Below are 12,748 nucleotides of genomic sequence, written 5' to 3' on the forward strand. Positions count from 1 at the left end.
GAAGATTAGGTGCTGCCTCAAGCCTTGTATTTTTAAAGATTCTTAAATAGTTCAATGATAAGTAAACCAAGGACTATTACAGAATACTAATTTTAAAATATATATAAATAACCCTGACCCTTCTGGCTGAGCAGGATGCGTGCTTCTAAAAAAAATTGCACTACAGTTTTATTCTTCTTGAACTAATGTGAAAACTCTGCGGTTTTCATTGACTCGGTGGTTAATGTTCTGTGTGTTAATTGTTTACACAATTTGTTCTTGTTGCACACATTGAGTGTTTGATGATCTTTGCTGTGTGGGGTTTTATAAGGGATTCTATTGTGTTTTTTTCCTTGTGGCTGCCTGCAAGAAAACAAATCTCAAGGTGTAAACAGTATGCATAATTTGATAATGTATTTTGAATTTAAAGCAAAGTTAATCAGAAAAATCATAGCCAAACTGTAAATTGGTGAAGAAGAAAGGAGAAACTGCAGATCTGGCTATGGAAGGTGCCAGGGAAAACTCAGGCAGTGGACCTTCATCTGAAGGATTACTTTTTCTACAAATGAAGTCGGGTCTGAGTATTTCCAGTGCTGTTTGTATTGCTATTAGTTAACGATATACAGTGGGTTCCAGTTAATTGGGACACATTGGGAGCAGTACATTTTAATCCAGTTAAGCAGCTGCCCTAGTGAGCAGAAGGTTCATGGAAGTAGTTTTTTAAAAACGTTTAAAAATTACAAACTACCATTTGACTGAGTAAGAAATTATGTATTTAAATTAAATACTGAACAAATTAGAACACTATCAATATTAGTGGTGGTTGTTCATCATATTCGACAATGACAGGAAACTTGTGCGGGAGTGGAAAAGGCATTTCACTGGATACAATGACTGTCAGACACTTAAACTCTCTGGTTTTGCTGCTTTTAGTGTTACATCAACTTGTCAAGCAGGAGTTCAGTTACTGCCATCTGACCTTTGGGTTTGTTTATGACTTCTGTATTGCTAGACCACCAGTCAAATATTAGTACAAGGGGTGATTGATAAATTCATGGCCTAAGGTAGAAGGAGTCAATTTTAGAAAACCTAGCACATTTATTTTTCAACATAGTCCCCTCCTACATTTACACACCTAGTCCAGCGGTCATGGAGCATATGGACCTTGAACCTCCAGAAAGTGTCCACAATTGGGTGATTGATAAGTTCGTGGCCTAAGGCAGAAGGAGATGAGTTATACAGCTCTCGTTACATGCACATGCAGGTCAACTCTTTGAGTGATTATGCAGAAAGTTTGAATAACTCATCTCCTACTACCTTAGGCCAAACCTTACCAATCACCCTGATGAGTTATTAACTGTTGAGTTATTAACTTCAAACGTTCTGCATAATCACTCAAAGAGTTAAACTGCATGTGCATGAAATGAGAGCTGTATAACTCATCTCCTTCTACCTTAGGCCACGAACTTATCGATCACCCCTGCCATGGACACTTTCTGGAGGTCCAAGATCCATATGTTCCACCACCGCTGGACTAAGTGTGTAAATGTAGGAGGGACTATGTTGAAAAATAAATGTGCTGGGTTTTCTAAAATTGACTCCTTCTACCTTGGGCCAAGAACTTATCAATCACCCCTCGTATTTTTAACCTATTGTACTTGAAGCAAAGTGAACAATGATTTATTGATAACTCTGTATCAAAACAGATAGCCAGGAATCAAATTGGTGTATTTTGTGAATTTAGTTTATATACTGGTGTTGAAATTATGAAATTTGTTGCCATGCTTCATCTATACTGATCAGTCCAAGATGGGCATTTCATTATTTAGACAATGTTTAAATCCACTCTCAGTGAAATTAATTATTTAAGCATGGATATCAGTGTTACTTTTGTGCGAGTAGGTTACTGAAATGTACCTGATAAGTTGAGTATTTGAGTATGTATTTATCCTTAGTATGTTTGTGACATGCAAATGCAATTTTCTCAGTAAATTGATTTCTGTGGTATTCCTTTTCAACCACTTACCTGTGCAGTTATGGCATGAACTTAAACTGAGTTAACATTAAAGTAAAGAACATTTTATTCATTTATTCTTTCCCCAGATCAATCACAAGTATCCAGAACGAAGGTTACTGGTGGCCGAAGCCTGTGGAGCACTTGCACCTTATTTGCCTGTAAGAAAAATTCATGTCTTTCTATCCAAAGCCAAACAAGCAAATCCTTTACCAGGCTAAACTTATTGTTTTATTTCCTCATAGAAGGAGATTCGCAGTTCATTGGTGCTTTCAATGCTGCAGCAGATGTTGACAGAAGATAAGGCAGACCTAGTGCGAGAGGCAGTCATTAAAAGTCTGGGTATTATTATGGCATACATTGATGATCCTGATAAGTATTTGCAGGTATGGTATTACACCAAGAACCAATGGTTATAGTATTTCCTTTCTATTCAAGTGAAATATCTTTTTGGAAATTCCCACTTTTGTCCTTTGATATATTAATAAAGCTTGTATTTTCCACCACAGGGTTTTGAACTGCAAATGTCAGCCTTAAGTGATCCCTCCGAGAGGGTGATTAGTGCTACACATCAAGTTTTCCTGCCAGCCTTTGCAGCATGGACTACAGAACTGGGTAAACTCCAGTCGCATCTCATTCCAACTCTACTAAGCAACATTGATAAAATACTCAGGGTAGGTTAGAAGAATGCAAGTGTATTTCTTTTCAATTGGTGCAAAGTCCTGTCTACCAATCATTACCCCTGTACCTGCCAACCTGGATTGTCTCTTGCTCGAGCAACACCTCAGTTTTAAAATTGTCATCCCTTTAAATTATGTTCATTGGTCTTGACCCTTTCTGATTGTTATCTGCTGCAATTCAGTATTCCTTGGATTATGTCCTTTTTTGTTGTCCTCAAATTTAATTGTTTAATTTTGCTCTTATCTCAATATCAAACTCTAAGCTGTCTTCAAAATGTAAAGTTCTGGAATTTCCTTCAGTAAGTTTTCTTGCCTTTACAATAAGCTGAAGCTCTTTGCTTATTCATACTATAATTTGGCTATATTAATTTTTTTTATTTTGTTATTGGCATTTTTGTCTACATTTAAAGCTCAGAATAAATCAAACAAGTGTGCATAATATAATAGTTTGTCCAGTTATAGTTTAAAATGTTAACAAACTGGCTTTCAGTAGTTTTGTTGCATACCAACTCATGGACTCAAAATACATTCAATGTCAGAGAAATGTATGCAATATACATCCTGAAATTCTTTTTCTTCACAAACATCCACGAAAACAGAGGAGTGCCCCGAAGAATGAATGACAGTTAAATGTTGGAACCCAAAACCCCCCCCTCAGCTCCCCACTCCCTCACCAGCAAAAAAAGCATCTGTGTCCTCCACTGAGCACTCAAGCATGCAGCAAAGCAGACTTGCAGTACCCCAAAGACTACTTGTTCACCCAGTAATTCAACATACCACAGGCTGGTGCCCCCTCTCTCCCCCTCCCCTCTGGGGGAAAAGAGGGGTCCCCATCTCACAGCAAGAGGGGAGATGTAACAAAACAACTCGTCAATTTATGGTGTTAAAAATCTGTTGTGTTGCTTTTTCCGAGCTCTGTCCCCAATGGTCTTGAAGTAAAGGAGCCATTAGGAGGTAGTGATCATAATATGATAAGTTTTTATCTGCAATTTGAGAAGAATAAGGGCAGCTCGGAGGTGTCAGTGTTGCAGTTAAACAGGGGAAACTATGGAGCCATGAGGGAGGAGCTGGCCAAAGTTGACTGGACAGATATCCTAGCAGAAAAGACAGTGGAACAGCAATGGCAGGTATTCTTGGGAATAATGCACAAGGTGCAAAATCAGTTCATCCCCCGGAGAAGGAAGAATTCAAAGGGGGGAAAGGGGCCACAGTGGTTGACAAAGGAAGTCAGAGATTGCATAGCATTTAAAAAAAAGAAGTATGACAGAGCTAAGGTGAGTGGGAGGACAGATGATTGGGAAGTTTTTAAGGAATAACAGAACTTAACTAAAAAGGCAATACGGGGAGGAAAAATGAGGTACGAACGCAAGCTAGCCAGGAATATAAAGGAGGATAGCAAAAGCTTTTTTAGGTATGTGAAGAGAAAGAAGATAGTTAAGAACAATGTTGGGCCCTTGAAGAATGAATTGGGTGAAATTGTTATGGGAAACAGAGAAATGGCAGAAGAATTTAATAAGTACTTTAGATCTGTCTTCACTAAGGAAGACACAAGCAATCTCCCAGATGTATGGATGGGCCAAGGACATAGGGTAACAGAGGAAATGAAACAGATTGACATTAGGAAGGAAACGGTGATGAGTAGACTGATGGGACTGAAGGCTGACAAATCCCCAGGTCCAGATGGTCTGCATCCTAGGGTACTAAAGGAGGTGGCCCTGGAAATTGCGGATGCATTGGTAATCATTTTCCAATGTTCCTTAGATTCAGGATCAGTTCCTGAGGATTGGAGAATGGCTAATGTTATCCCACTTTTTAAGAAAGGAGGGAGGGAGAAAACAGAGAACTATCGACCTGTTAGCCTGACATCGGTGGTGGGGAAGATACTAGAGTCCATTATTAAAGATGAAATAGTGGCATATCTAGATAGCAGTGATAGGATTGGGCCGAGCCAGCATGGATTTACCAAGGGTAAATCATGCTTGACTAATCTGTTGGAGTTTTTCGAGGATGTAACCAGGAAGTTAGACGGGGGAGATCCAGTGGATGTAGTGTACCTCGATTTTCAGAAGGTATTTGATAAGGTCCCACATAGGAGATTGGTGGGTAAAATCAAAGCTCATGGCATTGGGGGGAAGACATTGACATGGATAGAAAACTGGTTGGCAGATAGAAAGCAAAGGGTAGCGGTGAATGGGTGTTTCTCGGAATGGCAGGTGGTGACTAGTGGGGTGCCACAGAGCTCGATATTGGGACCACAGCTGTTTACAATTTACGTCAACGATTTAGATGAAGGCATTGAGAATAACATCAGCAAATTTGCTGATGATACTAAGCTGGGTGGCAGTGTGACATGTGATGAGGATGTTAGGAGAATTCATGGTGACTTGGATAGGCTGGGTGAGTGGGCAGATACTTGGCAGATGACGTTTAATGTGAATAAGTGTGAGGTTATCCACTTTGGGAGTAAGAACAGGAAGGCAGATTATTATCTGAACGGTGTAGAGTTAGGTAAGGGAGAAATACAAAGAGATCTAGGAGTCCTTGTTCATCAGTCACTGAAGATGAATGAGCAAGTGCAGCAGGCAGTGAAGAAGGCTAATGGAATGTTGGCCTTTATTACAAAGGGAATTGAGTACAAGAGCAAGGAAATCCTCTTGCTTTTGTACAGAGCCCTGGTGAGATCACATCTGGAGTATTGTGTACAGTTTTGGTCTCCAGGGTTAAGGAAGGACATCCTGGCTGTAGAGGAAATGCAGCGTAGATTCACGAGGTTAATTCCTGGGATGTCTGGACTGTCTTACGCAGAGAGGTTAGAGAGACTGGGCTTGTACACGCTGGAATTAAGGAGATTGAGAGGGGATCTGATTGAAACATATAAGATTATTAAGGGATTGGACAAGATAGAGGCAGGAAATATGTTCCAGATGCTGGGAGAGTCCAGTACCAGAGGGCATGGTTTGAGAATAAGGGGTAGGTCATTTAGGACAGAGTTAAGGAAAAACTTCTTCTCCCAGAGAGTTGTGGGGGTCTGGAATGCACTGCCTCGGAAGGTAGTGGAGGCCAATTCTCTGGATGCTTTCAAGAAGGAGCTAGATAGGTATCTTGTGGATAGGGGAATCAAGGGATATGGGGACAAAGCAGGAACCGGGTATTGATAGTAGATGATCAGCCATGATCTCAAAATGGCGGTGCAGGCTCAAAGGGCCGAATGGTCTACTTCTGCACCTATTGCCTATTGTCTCGGGTCTCTGGGCACAGAGCCAGCAGCCAGCTCGCTGCTTTTGAACTTCGGTGTACTCCCACGACACACCAGTTTTCTGCGGCGGCACCAACCTCTCACCTGCCCACCTTCAGACCCAGAGCCACGAAAATCCAGCACCTTGTAGGCGTCCTTGGCATATCGAAAAGCGGCCCTGATAGTGGGTTCATTCCCACAAAGAACCGATATCAGCATGTAACTCTAGGCCGGGGTTTTCAAAAGAACCCTGCAAAAGATAGAAATAGAACTGTTTCCGAAGATGCAAGCGAAGGAGTCGCTGCTAGGAGCCATCATCCTAAACTCTGCCCTCCAGATTAGCAAATTGTTTGGTACTACTTCACCTCAGTGAATGAAGTTTTCAGGGGAAGCATTGTGGAAAAACTCAGGAAGAATGAGACCACAGAGACTGATTTCTGGTTAAGTACTTTATATCTGTGGTAGAAATAAAAATTATTTTGTTCAAGATAAAAGACCTCCTGACTTACAAGCCAGGTTAGTAACACACAAAATACTGGAGGATCTCCAGCCAGGTAGCATCTATAGGAAAAAAGAGTGGTTGACATTTCAGGCACAAGACCCCTCAGCGGGACTGAAGAGAAAAAGATATGAGGAGTATATTTAAAAGGTGGGGGAGGGGAGAGAGAAACACAAGTTGATAGGTGAAACCGGGAGGGGGAGGGATGAAGTACATCGCTGGGAAGTTGATTGGTGAAAGAGAGACAGGACTGGAGAAGGGGGAAGTCTGATAGGTGAGGATTGAAGGCCATGGAAGAAAGAAAAGGGGTGAGGAGCAGCAGAGAGAGGTGATGGCCAAGCAAGGAGTTAAGGTGAGAGAGGGAAAAGGGGATGGGGGCTGGTGAAGGAGAGGGCGGGGAGGCCTTTACTGGAAGTTTGAGAAATTAATGTTCATGCCATCAGGTTGGAGGCAGAATATAAGGTGTTGTTCCTCGCGACAGTATAGGGGACCATGGATTAATTTATCAGAATGGAAAGTGGAATTAAAATAGGTGGCTTCTGGGAGATCTGCTTCCAGATCAGTAGTTAAGCCACAATTTTGCAACAGAGCAAATTGGGTTTTTGTGTTGCCAAGCTATATTTTTCATGTGTATTATTAACAGTAAGAATTTCTTAATGTATTTTTGTGTAATGGATTAGATCACACTTGGCTTGTTCTGCCTCTTGCTGTCATCTGCTTGAATCCTCATGCAATGACAGTAAATGTGCCATTTGACTGCTGTACTTGCATTTTCAACTTACAATAATTAGTGTACAAAGGCAATAGGTCCCTCTCAGAACTTAGACCATTCAATCTCCTATTACCATTAAAAAAAATTCTCCAACTTTACTGTTATTTTACCAAACTGGATGATCTTGCATTTTTACATACAGTACTGTGCAAAAGCCTTAGACACATATATATATAGCTAAGGGCGCCTAAGATTTTTGCGCGGTACTGTAGTAATTTTATGTCTTGCACTGTACTGCTGCTGCAAACTAAAACAAATTTCATGACATATGTCAGTGATGATAAACCTTTATTCTGATATGGGTCACTATTGTGTACTGAGAATGGGAGCAAGGAGAGAGGGAAGTCATGGTTGGGAAAAGGAGGAAGGGAGAGGAGAGGGAGTGGGAAGCACCAGAGAGAGACATTCTGTAATGATCAATAAACCAATTGTTTGGAAGCAAATGACCTTGCCTGATCTCAGGGCTGGGTATGTCTGCATCCATACCACCCCCGCCCCAGCACTCCTTTTTTCTGTCAGCTGTTCCACATCACTCCCATGGTGCTCCACCTTCGCCATTCCCAACATCCTTTCCTCCTGCCTGATTTACAAACTTGCTTTCTGATCCATGTTGACAAATACAGTACTGTGAAAAGGTCCTCAACACCCTAGCTATGCATAGGTGTCTAATACCTTTGCACAGTACTGCATTCTGTTCCATCTGCTGCCACATCACCTATTCACTTAGGCCTTGCACGGCTTCCTGCGTCCCGCTCCCAGCCCACACTGCCAACCACTTGTATCATCAGCAAATAACATTAAATCCCCTCATTATAAATAATGAATGTACAACATAAATAGTCAGGGTCTAATGTGAAAAATGTACCATCCTTCCAATAATGGCCTTCCAAACTTACAATGTTATTTATTTCTTCTGTCCCTGCCTTTGACTAATCTTCAGTTATATGCTTACAAATTAACCCCCAGTTTCACTTTCCCTAATCTTGTTTAATGTGGCAACTTATTGAAGGTTTTCCATTGAAACAGTACTGACTTTATCGTGCAAAAAAAGTAACAAGTTCATCAAAATTGACTTCTCTTTCATAAACCTGCATTACCTTGCCTCAGTTTTCTTCATAGTTATTCAGTGCTCTGTTGCCACTTCCTTAGTGGATTCCTACGTTTTCCTAACTGCTGATTTCAAGATTTTTTTTCTCTTCAGTTTCCTGTCTATCACGTAGTTTGCTGGGGGTGGGGAAGAGCAGGTGTAAAGTGTATCTGGCCCCTCTGATCAAAGTACCCTCTTGTCCCTGGATTTATCAAACAGTGAATGATTATTAAAATGCACCTGAACCCCAGTGCATTCCACACATTGCCGCATGCAGGCCTGGAAGCCTTTTAACCCACTGGTACATACTCTCAAGTTCTCACTGGGCTGGCAGGTTATTAGTCGGTGTTATCCAACCCAATATGTTTCTGCCCTGGGTCTTGCACAAAGATGTGAACTTCTGTGGGAGTCATGAGCTTCAACCATGTTAGTTTACTTCACACATCAGGCAGTCCAACCTGTATATAATTAATCTTATCCTCAGGAACACTGCATTCGAGGATATCATTCTTGTACCAACTTCATTTCTGCTTCTGTTTCCAGGCACTAGTTTCCAAATCTAAACTTGGCAAGGTGAGGTTTCTTTGACAAGGGTAGTATCAGAAGTAACAGTTAAATGTATGCACTATTATCCAGTTGTATGAAGACCTATGGTAAAAGGTCTTCTAACTCAGCTCCCCACTGATCGGTGAATAACTAATTAACAGGTGACAATCAAACAAATAAGTGATTCCAGACAACTTCTTCTCAAGCTGCTTATCAAACCGCTGCTTCTTTAGCAGTGCCTTTATTTTTAAACATTTTATTTTTACCAGTAAAGAATTTTGTTCTGTACCTTCCAGACAGGTGAAAATGGCTGGTGTTTTTTTGTATATTCTACAATAGTTTCATCATTAATGATATATCAACATGGGCAGAAATAGACATCAATGTCTTTGCGTTATTGCCTATAAGGGTTATAAGGCAATCAGTGTTGGTCAGGTGTGTGAAGTGGGCATACATGAATGTTTGAATAGTTACTTTGGGATTAGCTGATGGTCAAAATTGTTCAAAAACTTTGAGTACTTTCTTGTAAACTTTAATTTTGATATTCAATTAAGGTTAAGATTTGATTTTTGTTAGGTTGGTGTCTTGAAAGTGTATCTAGCTTTTCAATTTGCAATCAATGTATAATTTTTGAAATCCTAACACTTGTGTTTCTGCATTTTCCCCATTTAGGATGGAGAACATGGGCTCGATGAACACAAGCTACACCTGCATCTTTCAGCAATGCAGTCACTGATTCCACCATTATTTGCCGTGGTGCTGAAAAATGCTCCTTTTGCAAGCAAAGCAAAACTTCATGGCGAAGTACCACAGATAGAGGGTAGTGTATTGTACATTGATCTGATGTTTTGTAAACAAAATAATAAGTAAAGGCAATTTTCACATTATTAAATCATAGCATTCTGGATGTTGGAAGTTATTGTGCTTTCCTGTTGCACCCATTTATGACTTTTGATAGGTCATGCGTACAGTTTGGGATTAATTGGTCACGTGGGTGTAATTGGGTGGCAAGAACTTGATGGGCTGGAAGGGTTTGTTGCTGTGCTGCATCTCTAATTAAAAATAATAAATAAAAGCTTGGAACTACTGCTGAACACATCCATGCAAACCCCTTTCCTATTAGATTACATTTGCTTCATTGGTGAGAGCAGGAGTTAATGGAATTATGAGCAGTAATAGATATTCTGCAACTTTACTTGCTAGGAAGGACTGGGCATAGATTGAGAAGTATTTGGCATGATATTTCCCAGTGAGGTTATTTGATAGGTATGGTCTCTGACTAGGTAAATTATCAACTTTGGTTAGCTCGGAAGCTAACCAAATGTCACTTCACATACCCTAGATCAGTGATGAGACTAAACTAGAGGGGACTTTTCTCGTTAGAGTTAAATTACATAGCTAAATTCAGTCAACTCCAGAACACCAAATTCCTTTGTTATATTTTGTAGGAGACAACGAAAGTGAAAAATGCTTCCATTATTGAAAATATAACCATGGACATAATATATATGTGCTCTATGACCTCAATTTTCATTTTTGAAAATGTCTTTAGTGACCAGGTTCCCTCGACCAGCCTCCCCCCTTCAGGATTTGGCAACAATTATTGGAAGTAGAGAACAATTATCGGTGCTATTGCAATTGTATGATAACCAACTGGAACACGAGGGCACCACTGGCTGGGAGAACCTATTATGGGTCGTTAATCAATTGTAAGTTGATTTCATTCTACTACTTGTTGACTTTAAAGCTCATCACCCCAGACCATACTTCTGAATTACAAACATGTTGAACGTTTTCACATGCATCTTTTAAGCTTTTTAAAAATGTGTAAGACCGTAAGATATAGGAGCAGAATTAGGCCATTCATCCCATCAAGTCTGCCCTGCCATTCCATCATGGCCTATTTATTATTCCTCTCAACATAATGCACTGCCTTTTTCCTGTAACCTTTGATGCCCCTACTAATCAAGAACCTATCAGCCTGTTTTGAATAAACCCCATGTTAAATATTTAACATGGCAATGAAGGCATCCTTGAATTTGAAGCCATTTGGTTTAATTTTCAGGTTTTAAGAGGCTTATTATTTACACAAATTCTTTTATTGTATTCAGAGGATTTGTTTGGCTAAGCCTACGTACTAAAGAAATCGAGTTGCTGGAAGCATTTTCTTGGGCTAATCATTATTAGTAATTATTACTTTGGTCATTTATCAATTATTATGGATCTGGTTGCAGTGTGAATCCTAAATTGTAAGAGCTTCTCCTTTCTTTGCAGATTACCACATCTAATAGAAACTGTTGGTAACATTAATGTTACCTCAACATCCTGCGTTCATGATTTCTCCCGGTATTTCTGGAGGCTATGTAGGACATTTGGTAAAATTTTTACAAATACAAAGGTGAGTTAATAATTTTGCTGGTGATCTTGTTTATATACAGAAGAGAACTTGGACAAATATAACATTTATCTGTGTGCCGCATGTCACCTGGTTTCATTATCCAAATGTTCGTATATTTTGACTATTCAATTTTTTTCATTGTGCACAAAGGCAAAAGACGGGTCTCTACTAAGCTGTCCTGATTTTGCAATATTTGGATTTCTTGTTAACTTAGATGAAGTTTAAATCAAATTAGATTTAATACAATATCTAATTTTCTTTACAGATAAAGTGTAAAATAGGACATCTTATTGCAGTTGTTCAAAATGAGTTTCCAGTTAGGTCAAACTCAATAATTTGATCACACCTTGCTGAGATGAGGTGATAATAATTATAAAAACTCAAATATAATCTTCAATGTATCCATATCCTGTGATTTCGTTTTGTGCAATGTCACCATAGAGAGAAATTTTTATTTTATTGATGCATTAATCTTTAAATCTGCCTAAACTGTCAATCTATATTGTTGTTGTGTTTTTTTTTTGTTTGGAGTTTATCAATTGAGAATCTAAAAAAAGTTTTGTAAAATGTTACCCAAGGTAATGAAATAGTAGGTTAGAATCCACATTACAACAAGTGTCTTTTCCTGCCAAGCAAACATTTCTTGGTTTTAATTATTCTTGTTTACCCAGTTTTAATATACTTTTATTTCAGAGGCAAAATCCAGAGGCTGTTTCCCAAGAGAAGTGGCAGAGGGCACCTGAAACCCATGCCTCTTCTCAGTGGGTTACTCAATTTTTCTCACCAATATTAAATGTTTAAGCATTATGAAGATCTGAGGGTAGGGGTGGCAGGAGGACGGTGGTGAAATTTGCAGAACTTGTTTTATTTCACATACTCTCTGCATGTGAAGTTAAGGTCATTACTTAAGGTGAAACGCAAAGTGGCAGGTAGTAGGCACTGTTTTATAACATTGTGTTTTTTTTGTCATTGAATTCTATTACTATATGTTGGAATGCTCACTAGTGGTTTATTGTGGCTTCGGTCATTGTGAAATTTTCAGAACTGATTGATGTGATCCTTATTGCATTAAGTACTGTAAGAATATGAAATATCCGAAAGTCCTTGTTACAAATATTAACAGTATAACATAATCATTCAAGCATACTGGATTATGGGTCACTTTAATCTTGTTCCATTGGATTTTTGTTGCTCCTCTTGTTTTCAAGTAATGGCTCCTCTAAACAATTTGATAGTTTACTTTTTTTTGGGTACTTGTTTGCCATTAAACAATTAATATATGCACAGTTTTGCTACCTATGAGAGCCCTGTACTTATCCCCTGATTTGCATTGGCTTCATGTCAATGAATTACAGGGCTCAACAAAAAGTAAGAAAAATATTGTTTGCTATTGAATTCATCTAAAATAGAACAATTTTTACAATTATGTTGCCATTACTAATTCTGTTGAGTTGCACTAAATTTCACTTCAGGAACTCTTGTGTTACTTCTGTGTGGAAATTAGTGTAAAGCAGCTTGCATTCCCATTGGTTCTGATC

At 39.3% G+C, this 12,748-nt stretch overlaps 1 protein-coding gene across 6 annotated transcripts in view; it reads left to right on the forward strand.

Moving 5' to 3' along the window:
• The window catches only part of relch (RAB11 binding and LisH domain, coiled-coil and HEAT repeat containing), a 102,160-nt gene that overhangs the window by 67,737 nt on the left and 21,675 nt on the right, over positions 1 to 12,748 (forward strand). For all 6 annotated transcript variants that reach the window (XM_073024284.1, XM_073024288.1, XM_073024283.1 and 3 more), the window contains 6 exons: positions 2,083 to 2,154; positions 2,239 to 2,379; positions 2,503 to 2,667; positions 9,485 to 9,632; positions 10,365 to 10,521; positions 11,087 to 11,210. In XM_073024284.1, the coding sequence (XP_072880385.1) occupies positions 2,083 to 2,154; positions 2,239 to 2,379; positions 2,503 to 2,667; positions 9,485 to 9,632; positions 10,365 to 10,521; positions 11,087 to 11,210 (807 nt within the window). The remainder of the gene's footprint in view (positions 1 to 2,082; positions 2,155 to 2,238; positions 2,380 to 2,502; positions 2,668 to 9,484; positions 9,633 to 10,364; positions 10,522 to 11,086; positions 11,211 to 12,748) is intronic.

This window comes from Hemitrygon akajei, chromosome 20, assembly GCF_048418815.1.
Source record: "Hemitrygon akajei chromosome 20, sHemAka1.3, whole genome shotgun sequence".
Lineage (NCBI taxonomy): Eukaryota > Metazoa > Chordata > Chondrichthyes > Myliobatiformes > Dasyatidae > Hemitrygon > Hemitrygon akajei.